Source organism: Dendronephthya gigantea, unplaced genomic scaffold (assembly GCF_004324835.1).
Source record: "Dendronephthya gigantea isolate DGI-Jeju-01 unplaced genomic scaffold, DenGig_1.0 000019F, whole genome shotgun sequence".
Lineage (NCBI taxonomy): Eukaryota > Metazoa > Cnidaria > Anthozoa > Malacalcyonacea > Nephtheidae > Dendronephthya > Dendronephthya gigantea.
In genome coordinates this window covers 2,339,468-2,357,194 of record NW_021163029.1, presented here as the reverse complement: position 1 = coordinate 2,357,194, position 17,727 = coordinate 2,339,468, and the positions used below count along the sequence as shown (strand labels likewise).

The 17,727-nt window shown below is 37.9% G+C and overlaps 4 protein-coding genes across 4 annotated transcripts; all 4 read right to left on the bottom strand.

Annotated features, from left to right (window-relative positions):
• Positions 1–2,157: 2,157 nt before the first annotated feature.
• On the bottom strand, positions 2,158–4,647 carry LOC114521159. The gene is made up of 7 exons (XM_028541577.1): positions 4,616–4,647; positions 4,226–4,468; positions 3,825–4,001; positions 3,558–3,734; positions 3,164–3,337; positions 2,970–3,077; positions 2,158–2,801 (listed from the first exon to the last, which is right to left on the bottom strand). The coding sequence occupies exons 2-7, from the start codon at positions 4,362–4,364 to the stop codon at positions 2,308–2,310; spliced, it is 1,269 nt and encodes a 422-aa protein (XP_028397378.1). The 5' UTR covers positions 4,365–4,468; positions 4,616–4,647; the 3' UTR covers positions 2,158–2,307.
• Positions 4,526–5,836, bottom strand: LOC114521061. The gene is made up of 5 exons (XM_028541447.1): positions 5,683–5,836; positions 5,584–5,611; positions 4,741–5,252; positions 4,616–4,651; positions 4,526–4,530 (listed from the first exon to the last, which is right to left on the bottom strand). Exons 1-5 carry the CDS (start codon positions 5,804–5,806, stop codon positions 4,526–4,528), a joined length of 705 nt encoding a protein of 234 aa, XP_028397248.1. The 5' UTR covers positions 5,807–5,836.
• A 656-nt stretch (positions 5,837–6,492) lies between these two features.
• On the bottom strand, positions 6,493–10,938 carry LOC114521060. The gene is made up of 8 exons (XM_028541446.1): positions 10,773–10,938; positions 10,641–10,676; positions 10,278–10,520; positions 9,937–10,113; positions 9,670–9,846; positions 7,388–7,561; positions 7,194–7,301; positions 6,493–7,025 (listed from the first exon to the last, which is right to left on the bottom strand). Exons 3-8 carry the CDS (start codon positions 10,414–10,416, stop codon positions 6,493–6,495), a joined length of 1,308 nt encoding a protein of 435 aa, XP_028397247.1. The 5' UTR covers positions 10,417–10,520; positions 10,641–10,676; positions 10,773–10,938.
• On the bottom strand, positions 10,744–16,008 carry LOC114521160. Its single transcript, XM_028541578.1, has 4 exons — positions 15,830–16,008; positions 15,710–15,737; positions 11,045–11,284; positions 10,744–10,833 (listed from the first exon to the last, which is right to left on the bottom strand). Exons 1-4 carry the CDS (start codon positions 15,921–15,923, stop codon positions 10,764–10,766), a joined length of 432 nt encoding a protein of 143 aa, XP_028397379.1. The 5' UTR covers positions 15,924–16,008; the 3' UTR covers positions 10,744–10,763.
• Positions 16,009–17,727: the final 1,719 nt, after the last annotated feature.

Below are 17,727 nucleotides of genomic sequence, written 5' to 3'. Positions count from 1 at the left end.
ATCCTAGTTAACCCCCTTCCAGCAATTAGTTTTTAGAGGGATTCCTGAAGTAATGCAAGATGAATAGTAATAACATTTCCTGCACAGTTATGACCGTAAACACGCATAATGAATAATCTACTGAGAATAATAATATCGAGCTTTGAATTATGATGAAATGAATTCGCGTGAATTTTTTTTATTTAGGCCACACATGGTATCAATAGAGCACTGTAAAATTTTTTCATTGCCCACAACAATAGCATGTGCTTGTTTGGTGTTAGGGTCTGTTTACATGAGCCCGGTTACCCGAGATTCAACGAGGCGTGAGATGATTTTGAGGTATTGAAATGAGCAGATAACATGATCCTGGCAGTCGTATTAATCACCACAACAATAGCATGTGCTTGTTTGGTGTCATAAACACTTATTTCAATACCTCAAAGTCCCCTCACGCTTCGTTGAATCTCGAGGGTAACCGGGCTCATGTAAACAGCCCCTAACTGTACTGTCGCTAATCCGCGAAAGACAATAATCTTTTTCTGGCTGCCTGACGTTGCAATCTAATGAGGAGTTTTGTTTGACTTTTTTCCCGGGCCACAAGTAAAAAGAAAATCAAGCGGAAAATTTCGGTGAATGCTTTGTTGCAATTTGGAGTTTGGACGACCGGATTTTATTTATATATGCTCATGCACGCTGTCACGCTAACCGCTAACGCTATTCCTTCTGCCATTTTGAGGATTTTGCTCGGTGATTTTTAATTTTGTAGTAAAAAGTTTGCTTTCATTACTCAAATAAAAAATTAAAAAAAGAATAATTACCAAAAAGAGAATCAATTTACTTCCTTTTCCCAGCCCCCAAGATTATAACCACGCTTGTCTGTACACTCCGAGTAGAAACTGAGAAAGAATGTCATTTTAGTGGCTTTGCTTATATAAGCACTGTGACAGGTCTAAATTTTTGTATTTACGGTAGCGTTTATAAATTGCGTTAAATTCCCACGGGGACTTCATTGTAACTGGACTTTTATTTTAATAAGAATTACTTAAAATTCAAGAGGTTGATGTCTATGCATCTGTGGATTTAGCAAAGCACTCAGCCATACAAATTATAAAATATGATAATTTCTGCAGTGTCACTTTATTAAGTACCCTCCATTAAAATCATGCTTTCGTTTCAGAATAGCAAAGTAAAAGTATATGAAGATTAAAATCAACAGAGCAAAGTAAAGTAGACATATACCTGGAGCTCGTCTGTCGTAGCTATCCATCCGTAGCTATCTATCGTAGAGCTGTGATCGTAGCTAGCTGTGTCACAGGTGGTGAGGCTTCCTTAAGTTTATCGATGCTGCTCGAACGATATAGGCTGGTGAAACAGTAGCTCAACCAGTCAAACTTTAACGTTGGAAGAAAAGACAGAAATGTTGGACTTCAGGATCTTCTGCCATATAATGTGGGTTGGCCGTACGCCGGCGATGAGAAGCTCCGCTTTTGTGCACACACCATGTCAATACTAGTGGATTAACTATGTTTTTTACCTTTTATATGCATTAATTACGCGAAGAGGATTACATGCACGAGTTATTTGACTTGATTCCACATTTTTTAATATCGCTATTCATTATGAGCATTATAATTGCGTGTGAATAGAAAAAACGTGTTCTATGGAATACGTGCTGTTGCCATGGTAATGGACTGAAAGTGTTTAGTTATTTTAATTTTAATCTAAAATTAAGTGTCTCGGTGAATTTGTGAATTCATGAAATTGACGATTTTTGTCGGAAATTTTGCATATACTCTCGTGGACTTTGGTGACATATCTGGCCATGCAAATGCAGCGGTCTGCGAAACCGTGATTTATCGCATTGTTGTAAACAGTTGAATTTGTAAATTCTCGTTCAGAAATGCACAACTTTCTATCAACTTTTTTTTAACGGCAGGCAAGCATGAGTAATTGAGCGACAGAAAAATTCCTTCCAGAATGATACAACGTTATTGCTCACAAAAAACATTAGTTATCTCGCTAAGTTAAAATGCAAATGATATTAACAGAAGCAAAAATAAGAACGACTATGTTGAAACGTGATTGCCGGGTAATACATATTACTTCACTATAAGGCACAAATATAAACTCAAGCAAAGTGACTTGGAATCGCAGTGAAATCGCTAAGCTGGGGAGATATAGAGTAAATGTTTTCAAAGCAATCATGTTCTCGAGTTAGTCCTGAAGCTAAATTAACGTAGTTAGTTTTATTAGATTTTTAAAACTAGGTCCCAACTATTCTCGTTTCAATATCGTCACAGCACTCTCCGCAAGACACTGCATGAGCTAAATAACCACTAGAGGTCTTTCAGCTGTATCATAAGTTGAGTCACTCGTTTCCATTCTTCTTCTGGCCGAGTCAACTTGCGGGGTGTTTCCCAACTTGTCGTACGGAACAAAAACCTGTCTGTCCCTTTGTATGACGTCATAAACATGGTGGCCATCCTCGTCAACATCCCCCTGCGCATTTCGTAGCCAATCAATAGCTAATGGTCGCAAAAACTGAAGTCTATCATACCATGAGCTTCGCGAAGGTCCTGTATTGACGTAATCTCCTTCGTGGCTTACAACTCCACGCGAGTGGCCTGGAATCGGGTCTCCATCAGTTGTCAAGTTTTGATAAACAACACCAGTACCAGTCTCTTGTGACGTACCCGCCCTTTCATTAGAAGGAGCAAGAGGCACACAGGGGAGTAGTTCGCCGTTTTCCTGAGGCTGATGCATATTCTGACCACGGATTTGTTCAGAAGAGAATTTCACAATGGCGTAAAACGGAATTCCTATATAGTGCATGAATTGAAATGAAGACACGATATTGCTACACAAAAATTTTTGGTTTCGCGATGCACAAACTGTTAATCATAAATTCATGAATCGGATCACCGCGCCAGGAATTATGATTAAAATACTGACAGGAAGACTATGCGTAATTTTCACCTTAATCTCACCTCTTTTTCCACGTCGTTTGCGACGAATGAAAAGATAGCTTAGGATGACGACGACTATCACAAAGGTAGCAGCAACGATGGAAACGATCGTCTTGGTGTAGGAGACAACTTGAATATATTGATAAGCAGAAATAATTATAATTCAACCTCTCTTTGATATCACACGATACTCAGCACCACACGTACGATCTTACCCTGGCAAGGTCCTTTTGCGCACAGTCGATTTTCATGATCCGCTCCTTGCTTACTGCAGTTTCCACCAAATTTTCCCGGGGGGTTATCACAGTTTCGTACCCAGATTGCAACACCCTGACCACACGAGACACTACATGGCGACAATTTTGTCCAATTGCCATAGTTTCCATCGACTGAAAACGAAAATGTCGTGTCACTTTTGTGATCCTTATAATTACGCGATATCGAACGACAAACGATCAGCGTATCGTTAGAGCCTTAGAGATCTCAATATAGAACTGACAGAGTTCTTAAAATGAGTTAAATCTAGGTTTCCTTCTTATATTTGTGGAACAAAAGACAGACTATTCAGTGAAGGAAAGTTACTGTAGACATAGTTCGTTTAATCCGTACCTGGACATGGTTTTTTTGTACAATTCTTTAAATCGAATGACTTCCCAAGTTTACTGCAGTTACTGCCTCCGTATTTTGGTTCTGGATTATGACAAGTACGTCGCCATATTTCCACTCCTGCACCGCACGAAACATTGCATGGGACGTTCAAACTCCAGCTGGTATAACCACCGTTAACTAGAAATACGAGTAAAGAAATATTGAAATGCCTTTTGCACATATTTCAAAAACTCTCTTAGGAATTTATTAGAGTGGCAGCTAGCTTACCAGGACAGGGTGTTGGCTGACATGATCTGTACTCAATAGCTTTTCCTAGATGACTACAGTTTCTTCCACCAAACTTTGGCTCAGGATTGTTGCAATCTCGTGTCCATGTTTCAAAACCTCCACCACAAGTTACATTACACGCACTGCTCAATGACCAGTTGCCATAATCACCATGAACTATGGTGAAACATTGAAGTTTGTTTATGAATAGAGATTTTTTTCAATAATTTCCTGAACATTAATAATACATTTTGGAGGATGGAGCACTGGTAGGCAAATTACCCCCTTTGCCCCCCCCCCTTGGGCAGCGCTGTTAAGATGACGTGTAATGCATTACTTTGGTAATGGGACAGGATTTCCTTCAGTTCTTGATAATTCAAGATTGTTCATGATTATCATACCTGGGGTACATTTAGGGACATCACAGTACTCCCATCTTTTGTTCCTATCTGTAGTAAAACACCAAGGTCTTTGTCCTGAGTTTTTAGGATTACGACAGTAATTCTCAGCGTTATTTAATTCTGGATACGTGGTGTTCATGGTATGACGATGTGGACATTGTTCTGTCCATGACTGACAAGGAATACCTGAGCCTGTTACTGATATGTTGCCATGGTAACTGCTTCCGTTTAAATACAGGCAGTCTGTGTGGAAATATAGCTATTTAATCCCAGCTGCATAGCATATGCACAAAATTTTGTTCATACTGGGAACATCTTACAGAACAAAAGAGTACAAAATCTTGATTATGTCGGTTTCATAAAAAGCTCAGATTTGAAATCGGTTCCTACCTGCATTGGTTGTCCATTCTGGAGCTAGAGTTGCAACTTGAAATGAAAAAAAGGGTTATAAAAATTTTTCAGACACAATGAAAGCTGTCAGTATAACATCGATCTTTTTCTCATTCTCATATTACCTGTTGAATTTTCAAAATCCCTATACCAGCATTCTGGGGAGTCACCAGCATTTCGGTAAGGCTGTAGCTCGCCAAAGATGAACTGCTTTGACATTGCAGTCAGATTTTTAATTTCCGATACTTTTGCGACAAAATCCGTTATTTTGCCACATATACGAGTAACGCTTAGCCAGGTTTCGCGACAAAGCTTTTGCTTCTTATACTTGCTCTCTGTTCCCTCACAAAGCGGAAAATGTATGCGACACATACATGGCACATAAGCATGCCAGCACTTTATCACCGCACTTGTGTCAACATTGAAAAATCTACTGATCTTTGACACGCCAAGGCTAAGATATTGGTTGTGCAAATTATTGACATATTCAATACTCCGACTTTGTTTAAGAGGCGTTTTGTATATGTAGTCTGATAACGAAACTCCATGATTCTGACAAAAAAGCCAAGTGAAATTTATCAAAGGATAGCATCCACTTGAGTTGAGCAATGGCTCAGCTGCAGCAGGAATACACGTCCTAAAACAAATGAACATTTTCATCAAAACACCCTGAAACATAATCCTCTATAAAGAGTAAATGCGCGGCTACTTTGTGAGAAAGCTTCAAAGTCATCAGTAAAATAATCCGGTGATGAAATTATGAGTACAACAGAAGTGCAACATGAGTACAACAGCAGTATAATATGAGTACAACAGCAGTACAACAGAATTACCATTCATTCAATGCAATAAAAACTGCAGTGAATGATTTCATTTCACCTATCTCGGCAAATATAAACGATCCTACAAGGTAGGGATTACTCGGTTTCTTTGCGAGGAAGGAAGATGAAAGGATATTCAAGCTTTACCTGTTTCCATGTTGAAGGTGTTGATCATCTAACAAAAAAGACAAAAACATGGTAAGGCTGTCCACGTATTCCGCGATATTAAATGACTTCATAAACTACCTGCAATAATTGGTCGTGAGATTGTAGCTAGAATCAGTAGAACACCAGAAACATTGATGAAATTAACTGTTCTCTTTGGAAATTCTGCACAAAATCTCGTGTAGAGTGCCAATATTTGAGACATATCTGCTCAAATGTGCTGGTTTCAAGGAGTTCCAATGACTACACGTCAGACTTAAGATTATTTGAAAAATGTAAACAGTTCTGTTTTAAAAACATTCTCATCCTCAAGTTACAACTTCCGCAAAGCAAATTACAAAAGATTTCTTTAAATGGCAATTAAAAAAAGCAGCCGAGCATGCTTAATTGGAGCCAAAATTTCCTCATCAAAATGGAGTCAAACTTCTCGTTCAGCGAAAAAAGTAACTTGTCATTTTATTCAGTTTGAAATACAGAACTTATAAATGAAATTATTTTACGAAGATAATGACAATAATTCAGAATATAAATGCGATTTCATATAATAAAAATATGAACGACCATGCCATCAAACAACACTGACTAAAATTGAATACTTCACCAAACACACAATTATAATATGAGCAAAGGTTTTAAATAACTCCGAAATTTTTATCGTTAAGCTTCATAAATTATTTTGGTTGGAGAATAAAAGTGATTTTATTGATTATCGATATATGATATATAAACAATGCTTCAAACTAGTAGAAGAATTCGAAAAAAAGGCTGCGCCATCATTTCAAGAAAATGCACAACAAAAGAGATAAAGAAATTGGTTGCTTTTCTGACAACAATTTTTCCTAGTTATTCTAGGAAGTACGACTAGGAAGCAACGTTTTTTATTTCACTATTTCATGCAATCTCTGTGGTTGGAGCAGTCTTCCCTTGACACCGAGCTATAACAGCTAGAGGTCTTTCAGGTGTGTCATAAGTTGAATCACTTGTTTCCATTCCTCTGGCCGAGTCAACTTGCGCGGTGTTTCCCAACCTGTCGTACGGAACAAAAATCTGTCTGACGCTTTGCATGACGTCATAAACATGGTGACCATCCTCGTTAACATTCCCCTGCGCATTTCGTAGCCAATCAATAGCTAATGGTCGGAAAAACTGAAGTCTATCATACCATGAGCTTCGCGAAGGTCCTGTATTGACGTAATCTCCTTCGTGGCTTACAACTCCACGCGAGTGGCCTGGAATCGGGTCTTCATCAGTTGTCAAGTTTTGATAAACAACACCAGTACCAGTCTCTTGTGACGTACTCACCCTTTCATTACAAGGAGCAAGAGTCACACAGGGGAGTAGTTCACCGTTTTCCTGAGGCTGATGCATATTCTGACCACGGATTTGTTCAGAAGAGAATTTCACAATGGCGTAAAACGGAATTCCTATATAGTGCATGAATTGAAATGAAGACACGATATTGTTACACAAAAATTTTTGGTTTCGCGATGCACAAACTGTTCATCATAAATTCATGAATCGGATCACCGCGCCAGGAATTATGATTAAAATACTGACAGGAAGACTATGCGTAATTTTCACCTTAATCTCACCTCTTTTTCCACGTCGTTTGCGACGAATGAAAAGATAGCTTAGGATGACGACGACTATCACAAAGGTAGCAGCAACGATGGAACCGATCGTCTTGGTGTAGGAGACAACTTGAATATATTGATAAGCAGAAATAATTATAATTCAACCTCTCTTTGATATCACACGATACTCAGCACCACACGTACGATCTTACCCTGGCAAGGTCCTTTTGCGCACAGTCGATTTTCATGATCCGCTCCTTGCTTACTGCAGTTTCCACCAAATTTTCCCGGGGGGTTATCACAGTTTCGTACCCAGATTGCAACACCCTGACCACACGAGACACTACATGGCGACAATTTTGTCCAATTGCCATAGTTTCCATCGACTGGAAACGAAAATGTCGTGTCACTTTTGTGATCCTTATATTTACGCGATATCGAACGACAAACGATCAGCGTATCGTTAGAGCCTTGGAGATCTCAATATAGAACTGACAGAGTTCTTAAAATGAGTTAAATCTAGGTTTCCTTATTATTATTATTAAACTTTATTTACACACGGTATTCTCAATCAGGATTTTCATGCTGACAAATGACAAGATTATGAATTACAAAATAAGACTACAAAAATATTTACAATGATAAATCAAACTAATAATTAATATACCTGCTTTTCATGAGAGCCGTGTAAGGAATATATGCAAGAAATATAATATAATACAAATGTGAATGTAGATTAAAATAATTTGGAACAGCCCGCTTTAAAATTTAATAGGTTATTTGCTAGCCGTAGCCCAATCGGTAGGCTGTTCCATAGCATCGCACCACTATAACTAAAACTATTCTTGAGATAGTTTGTGCGAGGCTTAGGAACAGCCAGCTTACTATTTTTCTCAACGAATAAGGATTGACCTGTCACTGTTACAAACATGGAAACCCATGGTATTGTGGAGCAAGTCCATTGATTTATAAACCATGACAGCCTTTTGAAACTGGCGTTGGGAAGATAACTTTTTCCAGCCAAGTCTATCGAGTAAGATGTCGGCATTAGTGTCATAGCTTGAAAAGGTCAAAACTCTCGCTGCGCGATTTTGTAGTTTTTGAAGTTGATCTGCCAAGGTTTTATTGCAATTGTCCCAAACTGTACAGCAATAATTGAAATATGGCTGGACAAGGGAATTAAAAATTAAATACAATGTTGCAACTGGGACAAATGAACGAACGAGTTTTAAAGCGCCAATACCAGAAGCAATTTTTTTTGTTAATTCCTTGATCTGTATATTCCAAGATAGATTTTCATCAAGGTGAACTCCTAGAGATTTTGTATGTGAAACCTTGTCTATAGGAATTCCGTCTATTTTAAAACATGGGTCTGATTGGAAAGTAGCTATTCTTTGTCGTGAGCCAATTAGCATAAATTCAGTTTTGGATTGATTCAATGTAAGCCTATTGGCGATAAGCCATTTATTAACATTTTCAAGATCTTGATTAAAGTAATAATCTATATCTTCAATTTTATTGCTTGCAAATGTTAAATTGGTGTCGTCTGCATACATTCGTGCTTGGGAGTGCTCAAGACAATTTGGCAAGTCATTTATATACAATAAAAATAGCAATGGTCCCAAAATAGTTCCCTGTGGAATACCACAAAGTAACGTACGGTTGGTAGAAAGATGGCCATTGACATAACATTTTTGACTGCGGTTACTTAAATAAGACCTAAACCAGTTAGCCACAGCACCCCCAAGACCATATGCTGACAGTTTTGACAACAAAATTTCATGGTCAACTGTATCAAAGGCTTTCTTAAGATCTAGGAAAACGACAGCATTGACCAGTCCTTGGTCAATATTGTAGGCCCAGCTATTAGTAGATTCTAGAAGTGCAGTAACAGTTGAATGCAAACGTCGAAATCCAGACTGGCTATTACATAGTAAATTGTTCTCAGTAAGAAAACCGTAAATTTGATCATAAATAATTCGTTCGAAAACTTTCGCCACAACCGGTATTATCGCAATTGGGCGATAATTATTTAAGTCTCTACGCTCGCCCTGTTTGAATAATGGAATGACTTTTGAGCATTTCCATTCTTCAGGAAAGATACCGGTAATGATAGAGCAGTTAAAAATTACGGCAAGGGATTCCGAAAGCAAGTCAGGACAATGACGAAGAAGCTTGGCAGATATTTTGTCTAGCCCAATTGCTTTGGACTTACAAAGTTTGTTAAGAAGCGAATAAACTGATGATGGGGTTATTGACTTAAACTCTATATTATTGTTACTATTGTGGCAAGTAAGATATTCTAAATACGAGCGATTGTTTTCTTCGTCAGGTATTTTTTCCTTAAGCTTAGGTCCAATAGTAGCAAAATGAGTATTAAACGTCTCAGATAGGTCCGAGGGGTCAGTAATAGAAACTTCTTATATTTGTGGAACAAAAGACAGACTATTCAGTGAAGGAAAGTTACTGTAGACATAGTTCGTTTAATCCATACCTGGACATGGTTTTTTTGTACAATTCTTTAAATCGAATGACTTCCCAAGTTTACTGCAGTTACTGCCTCCGTATTTTGGTTCTGGATTATGACAAGTACGTCGCCATATTTCCACTCCTGCACCGCACGAAACATTGCATGGGACGTTCAAACTCCAGCTGGTACAACCACCGTTAACTAGAAATATGAGTAAAGAAATATTGAAATGCCTTTTGCACATATTTCAAAAACTCTCTTAGGAATTTATTAGAGTGGCAGCTAGCTTACCAGGACAGGGTGTTGGCTGACATGATCTGTACTCAATAGCTTTTCCTAGATGACTACAGTTTCTTCCACCAAACTTTGGCTCAGGATTGTTGCAATCTCGTGTCCATGTTTCAAAACCTCCACCACAAGTTACATTACACGCACTGCTCAATGACCAGTTGCCATAATTACCATGAACTAGTAAAACAATGAAATTTGTCTAAGAATAGAAACTTTGATCAATAATTTCCTGAGCATTAATTTGCCTAGAAATGTTCCTAGATGACTTGTCATTACTTCGAAACGGGACGGGGATTTGCTTCAGTTCTTAGATAATTCAAGATTGTTTATGATTATCATACCTGGGGTACATTTTGGGACATCACAGTACTCCCATCTTTTGTTCCTATCTGTAGTGAAACTCCAAGGTCTTTGTCCGGAGTTTTTAGGATTACGACAGTAATTCTCAGCGTTATTTAATTCTGGATACGTGGTGTTCATGGTATGACGATGGGGACATTGTTCTGTCCATGACTGACAAGGAATACCTGAGCCTGTCACTGATATGTTGCCATGGTAGCTGCTTCCGTTTAAGTATAGACAATCTAAGCAAAAATATATGGCTATTTAATTTCTATCCAACAAATTATAGCGCTTATTTTTATACTGGGCACTGCTCAAACAACCATAAAAACTCCCTAAGTTGTTTTGAAATTGTTTCATACCTGCATTTGTTGTCCATTCCGGAGCTTGAATTGCAACTAGATGAGGCAAAGATAGGTTATGAACATTTTTTACACGGCACATGTACAATGCAAACAGACATTCTTGTGTTTATTGTCTCATTCTCATATTACCTGGAGAATCTTCAAGTTCAATATACCAGCATTCTGGGGAGTCACCGGCATTTCTGTAAGGCTGTAGTTCGCACAAAAGAACTTTTTTAAACTCCGGATCTGGATTATTAATTATTAGAACCTTTTCAATAAAATCCCAAATTTTTTCACATATACGAATACCATTAAGACATGTTTTTCGACAAATATTTTGTTTTTTATACTCGCTCTGGGTTCCCTCGCACCTCGGGAAATTATCGTGACAAATTAATGGCACAACAGCATGTACGCACTTTATCACCGTGTCGTTGTCCAAATTAAAAAATCTGCTTATTTTAGGCGCGCCAAGCTTGACATATCGGTCGTACACTCTGTTGTACTCATTATTGCTATAGCTTTGCTGATCCGGCGTTTTGTATATGTAGTCTGACAATGTGACTCCGTGATTCTGACAGAAAGGCCTGGTGAAATTCACCAAAGGATAACATCCACTTGAGTTGAGCATTGGCTCGGCTTCGGCAGGAATACACGTCCTAAAATAGAAATTAAGACTGAAATTCTCTTTTAAACATGGGTGTGACATCTGCAACTTTTGTGTTGGAAACGTCAGAAGCCATCGGTTTCATCTAATTTGATAATAATTATTATAATTATGGGATAATAATTATTATAATTATCATAATAAAATATTGCGAAGTTAATGGAGCATCAATATTGTCTGCAGTGTGATTTCCACTGCCGGCATCACCTTATCTCAGCAGATATAGGACGGATCGTAACATCTAAGACTTAGGATATCTGCTTACGTTTTACTGAGTGACACACTTTCATCTCACATAAATTTCCGAATCAACTATGTTCGCATCGCCAGAGTCCAGAAACCATTTAAACCGTCCTTGATTGACACAACTATTCGGGTTCACGACGGGTTGCAGCTGTCAGCAATTGCGTGCAATAACCATTTGTCTGAGATTTGAGAGAGTGTAGTGTGTGCAATTCGTAATCAAAGATTACCGAATGGATAACATTATGCATTTGAAATAAACCACAGAAATACAGGCTAGTTGATACCCAATGAATAACATAATTATTTACAACAATGATTGACAACATAACAGGATACAACATAACAACACGACAGACAAAAATTAAAACTGGAAAATAGTATTAAAATGCTGAACCTATTTAACCTGTTTGTTAAGGTCTGGTTTGTGTTTGCGTATGTACAGAGCATCCTTGAGTTTGAGAGAGAAGGATGTGTTAGCAGTGTCTTAGTGGATACTGGATAGTAAAGTAAGATTGGGACGCCGTGGCCGGGGGGGGGAGGGCAGAGGGGGCCATTCCCCCAGGATTAACACCTGTCGGAAATTTACGAACATTCCATGTTGTCGGAACTATATCAATCACAACAAAGACTAAGTTATTTTTGCATTTGTGGCTGTGTTATGCTGAGCAACCCAAAAGTATTTGAAAATAAACTATCAGAAAATAGACGCAGTTATTTCTAATGCTATATGGTACGACACTACCCCAATTATTGTTCAGTGAGTTTATTTCATTACATGGTCAATGGCTCCAACTCCAAGCAGAAAATGGTGCAGAGTTCAATGTCTCCTGTGTGAGATGTAGTTTCACAGAGACTATCGCTCTCGACAGTCGACACAACAAAAAATATCATGACGACCGTCTAAAGAAACATCAGCATGTTCCGTATCAGAATGCTGGCGCTCCAACAAATTATTTTAAGGTTCAGAAGTACTATTAGTCAAACGGTTCTTGGGGCCGGTTGTATCAAGCCTGTTTAGCTTAATTAAAATAGAATTATAGAAAGCAAGTCTAACGTTTTATTCAACAAGCAAACTAAATGTTTTTACCTTAATACAACGATACTGTCTACAACTACATATTCAGTACAAATATTCAAGTTGACTCATTCCAGAGAGATGTAGCTAACCGTGTTATTTAATTTTGACTTATCCACCGTTTAAGCTAAACGGGCTTGATACAACCGGCCTCTGAAGTTTATACAAAGATAAGGTACCAATACAATAATACAGCGGAGGAACTAAACTAATTAGAGGATTGAAGCAATTGCGAATTATTTATGTTTATGTTTTAGTTATAAACAAAGGTTGCAGATAGAACATGCTCATCCACTAGGATTACAAAGCTATAATAGAATATCGTGAAATAACGTTTCAGAAATAAGAAATTGCAGATAGAACATGCTCATCCACTAGGATTACAAAGCTATAATAGAATATCGTGAAATAACGTTTCAGAAATAAGAAATTTCTGTAATACAGTTTTCCCACAAACAGTTACCTGTAACAAAACTTATTAGGTACTCAATTGAAAAGCGTATGTAAAACGTGAATATTTATCAGTCATATTCATTGTGCATGAAGCGTCAATTTAAATTATAGTACACGTAACTCGTTGCGCGTCCTTGCCCATGCAAAACCGCTCTGTCAGTGATTTTAACAATTCTTTTTTCGTATAAAGATGTCGGGAAAAAAACGTGTTAGGGTTGGAATAATGTTGCCTTTGGCCACCCCTAAATTAGCACACTCACGGCGCCCCTGAAGTAAGAGAGGGTGTATTTTATTTTAGATTTGCAGTTAGGGTTTTGTCAGTGGAGGTGTGTTCTTTGATCCACGTGACGGGTGGTTTCACCAATGTAACAGGAATTACATCCTGTGCAAGTAAATTTATTTACCACGAAGGATTTAAGATCACTACGGATTGTGTCCTTAAAGCTGAAAATGTTTTTGATTTTGTGGGAGTGTGATTGTGAGTTTGATTTTTGATTTTGATGAAGTGAACACTAGCTTTATGTTAATATATACTGCAAAATTCAAATCGTTTGGCAATGCCTTGAGGAGATTCTGTTCACTAATTTGAGTAATGGAACGTTGGGTTGTTGTTGACTAGACAAATTGGTGTTGAGAGTGTTTGTTGTTTTTGAGTTGTTGTTACAATAACAGGCAAAACTCACAAACAACGAACACTCTCAACACCAGTTTGTCTAGTCAACAACAACCCAACGTCTTTACTTCAAAATCATGCTATTATCACAGATGTTATATAATTATGGGACACTACTCTCAAATTACTGAACTGTCTGTCAACATAAACTCATAAAGTTAGTGTTCACTTCCCACAAAATAAAAAACATCTTTAACTTTAAGGACGCATTCCCTAGTGATCTTAAATCCCTCGTGGTATATAAATTTACTCGCGCTGGATGAGATTTAAAGAAATTTAGTTTGACCTTTTTTCTTCAACCGCTAACCGCAAACCGCGGCTTGACGATGAAATTTTGCCGTTTGACATTTGCGGTTCACGTTTTCAACCGCTATAAAAGTGTATTTTAACGTAGCTCATTTACCTCAGCAAATTGTCATTGCAATAATGTCTCGTTTCACGTACAAACACTCCTAGTAGACATATTGGATATCCAAATCTTCTTTGTGGTAATTTTCTAGCCTGTTTTCAACTTTTTCAAGTTTCAACGAGTTTGCCGATTTTCTTTAGGAAAACGGCTACCACTATTCAATAACACGATTGGCAATATGGCGGTTTACCATGATGTCGTAGGTCGATTGTCTGTTATTAAAATGGAGGTTCTTTTCAACTTTTCCAGGTGTAAACGACATTTGATTTTAAAAAAATTGAAGCATTAGAAATAGCTAGAAGCAATTCAACAGCGAAACTGTTTACTGGGTACCAATTTTGAATCGTTCTAACATAAGGTATAGGTATAAGTGACTGCTATAACTAAATGTCAAATTTGCAACAACTGCAACGCAAAACCGCTAACGTGAAACTGCGGTTTGCGGCTTATCGCATGTTTTGGACAGTTGCATGACATTTTATTACTCCGCCTGCGTATGCGCAGCGGAGTCTTAAAATGCCATGGTCTTTTTTCCTTTTAGTAGTCGTAGTTTTGGGCGACAGAAGTTGGCATTTCTACAGGTAACCCAAAACAACTTCATTTTTGACCGAGAAGCCCTGGGTTACACGGTCCACGGATGAATAATGTAAATCAGTTGGCATGTAGGCGGAGTGAACGCCTTGAGCAGGCGTCTTGTTTATTATATAAGTTGCGTTAATTAGCAATTACAGACTACGTCATTGCCGCATGATATGTAATTGATTATTAGTTGAGCGAACAGGCGAAGTAAAGTCGCACCTTAATTAAGGCAAGCAAGTGAAATGAGCGTTTTAGACAGTTCGAGCGTTAGGAGATCCACCCTTGAAGTACTATTTTATAGTCTATATAGTATGTGGTGAATTTAGTTAGCTTTATAGTCGATTTTAACGAACATTTAATTATTACATTATCTTTGTTATTGTAAAATATGATTGGAATGTGCATGTTATATCTTTGTAAATTTGTGATTTTAAAATTAAATTAAAAGGGAATTTCCTTGCGTATCGCAGTTTTGTCACCCTGGCATGTGTCCTCACCACCGTAAACGTCTAACTAAAACTCTGTATTGGTCAGTGAAACCACCCGTCATGATGGCGTCATCTCGCCACAAGGATCAAAGAACATGCATCTCCACTGAAAAAAACTCACACGTCTATACAAACCTAGCTATTTCCGTCTTGCACAGTCTATACAAACACCGACAAAACCCTAAATGCAAATCTAAATACACCCGCTCTTGCTTTACTATCCTAGACTGACTAGACATGCACCGCTAACACCTCCTTCTCTCTCGAACTCAAGGAGGCTCTGTACATACAAACACAAACCATACCTTAACAAACAGGCTCAGCATTTTAATACTATTTTCCAGTTCTGATTTTATATATTTCACAATTAAATGTAAATAGATTCATTCGCACTGACGATGGCTTATTTTTAAGTCGAAACATGTTTGCAAATAAAAATTATTTCAAATGCTTGATTACTCTTGTGGTATTCAGATCATATGGTAACATTCTACCTGTTACTGTCGTGAAGATGGTGTTCATCTAATAGAAATCAAGGCAAAAATATTACTTAATTTTTCACACCTATTCCGTAATACAAACAGACAATTCAAATTGCCGTAGAGATTCAATACCTGCAATGTTTTGTCGCGAAATTGTCGCTAAAATCAGTAGGACACCAATAAAGTTGATGAAATTGACGACTTTTGTCAGAAATTCTGCATACATTCTCCTGGACTTTGGTGGCGTACCTGGCCAAATGCGGCGGTCTGCAAAACCGTGGTGTATTCAATTGCTGTAAAAGTTACATTTCTTAACCATTCTCGCAGAAATGCACAACTTCCTGTAAACAATTATCAATGATTTCCTTGAGCGGCAGCCAAGCATGGATAATTGACCGACAGAAAAATTCCTTCCAGAATGATACAACGTTATTGCTCACAGAAGACATTAGTTATCTCGTTCAGTTAAAATGCAAAAGCTATTAACAGAAGCAAAAATAGGAACGACTATGTTGAATCGTAATTGCCGGGTAATAAATATTACTTCACTAAAAACACAAATATATAAACTCAAAAAAGTGACTTGGAATCGCACGGGAATCGCTAAGCTGGGGAGATATAGGGTAAATGTTTTCACAGCAATCATGCTATCGAGTTAGTCCTGAAGCTAAATTAACGTAGTTAGTTTTATTAGAATTATTAAAACTAGGACGCAACGATTCTCGATATCAATATTTCAAGATGTTTCTTTCGTCTCAGCATTCTCCCCAAGACATTGAGTTGTAACCACCAGAGGTCTTTCAGGTGTATCATAAATTGAATCACTTGTTTCCATTCTTCTTCTGGCCGAGTCTTTCTGCGCGGTGTTTTCAACTTGTCGTACGGAACGGAACAAAAACCTGTCTGATACGTTGCATGACGTCATACACATGGTGACCATCCTCCGCCATATTTTCCAGGGGGGTTGTGACAGGATCAGATTTCAATGCCCTGACCACAAGTGGCACTACATGGCGACAATTTTGTCCAGTTGCCATAGTTACCATCCACAAAAAATAGAAATGTTCGTTGTGTCACTTTTGTGTTCCTCAAATGATATCAACAGGTATCCTTTGGATGATCAATCTAGAACTGATTCCGCTATTCTGCATGAACAAAATGATTTAGTTTAGGTTACTTTCTGTATTGACGTCCGATTGACACCTGTAGGAAGAACCGTTCGGAGAACGACAAACTATCCAGTTGGTTATGTTTATAATCATACTTAGTTTAATCCTCGCCTGAGCATCGTTTTTTGGCACCCTTCCTTAACCTGATTGACTTCCCCAGTTCACTGCAGTTACTGCTTCCGTATTTTGGTTCTGGATTATCACAATTATATCGCCATATTTCCACTCCGAAACATTGCAAGGGACATCTAAGCTTCAGTTGCTATAACAACCGTGAACTAGAAATATGAGATGAAAGATACTGAAATACCTTTCCTCGCGTGTACCTTTGATTCATTTGCGAAATAACATCGTTTAAAAAAAGTCTAATTGAGATTTGTTCGTATTGCTTGCTTCTACCTTGTTGACTCTCTTTTGACAAACGGTCACAAACCCCGCAAGAAAGAGGTAGCTTACTAGCTTACCAGGGCATGGTGTTGCCTGACACGGTCTATACTCAATAACTTCTTTTAAATCGGACTACAGTTCCTTCCACCATATTTTGGCTCAGGATTGTTGCAATCTCGGGTCCATGTTTCAAAACCTTTCTGGGCCGATAGAAGTCATATTTTTTAAAGTTTTAAAACGAACAGTGGCGTTCAGAAACACATTAACTAAAACACTGGGTTAAACTTTAATCCAGGTTAGCGCTAACCTAGCTTTGAACAACCAGGCCGAAAATATATTTATGAAAAGATATTTTCAACTTTGTTAGCAAGCGATTAAAAAATTCATTTAAAGATTTGCTTTATTCCATGGTTAAACCAACCGGTTGCACAGCCGGCCCTGATAGGTATTCTGTTGTTTAATCTCTGTCCTACT

Excerpts from the sequence above, each read along its gene's own strand:
- LOC114521159 (XM_028541577.1), bottom strand. The coding sequence starts at position 4,364 with ATGAACACCACGTATCCAGAATTAAATAACGCTGAGAATTACTGTCGT. Across the intron at positions 3,735-3,824 it reads TCAGCCAACACCCTGTCCTG|TTAACGGTGGTTATACCAGC; the intron begins GTAAGCTAGCTG and ends TCGTATTTCTAG. Across the intron at positions 2,802-2,969 it reads CAAACGACGTGGAAAAAGAG|GAATTCCGTTTTACGCCATT; the intron begins GTGAGATTAAGG and ends TGCACTATATAG.
- LOC114521061 (XM_028541447.1), bottom strand. The coding sequence starts at position 5,806 with ATGTCTCAAATATTGGCACTCTACACGAGATTTTGTGCAGAATTTCCA. Across the intron at positions 5,612-5,682 it reads CTCACGACCAATTATTGCAG|ATGATCAACACCTTCAACAT; the intron begins GTAGTTTATGAA and ends CTTTTTTGTTAG. Across the intron at positions 4,652-4,740 it reads GGATTTTGAAAATTCAACAG|TTGCAACTCTAGCTCCAGAA; the intron begins GTAATATGAGAA and ends TTTCATTTCAAG.
- LOC114521060 (XM_028541446.1), bottom strand. The coding sequence starts at position 10,416 with ATGAACACCACGTATCCAGAATTAAATAACGCTGAGAATTACTGTCGT. Across the intron at positions 9,847-9,936 it reads TCAGCCAACACCCTGTCCTG|TTAACGGTGGTTGTACCAGC; the intron begins GTAAGCTAGCTG and ends TCATATTTCTAG. Across the intron at positions 7,302-7,387 it reads CGCAAAAGGACCTTGCCAGG|TTGTCTCCTACACCAAGACG; the intron begins GTAAGATCGTAC and ends AATATATTCAAG.
- LOC114521160 (XM_028541578.1), bottom strand. The coding sequence starts at position 15,923 with ATGTATGCAGAATTTCTGACAAAAGTCGTCAATTTCATCAACTTTATT. Across the intron at positions 15,738-15,829 it reads TTCGCGACAAAACATTGCAG|ATGAACACCATCTTCACGAC; the intron begins GTATTGAATCTC and ends GATTTCTATTAG. Across the intron at positions 11,285-15,709 it reads CATCTTCACGACAGTAACAG|GACGTGTATTCCTGCCGAAG; the intron begins GTAGAATGTTAC and ends TTTCTATTTTAG.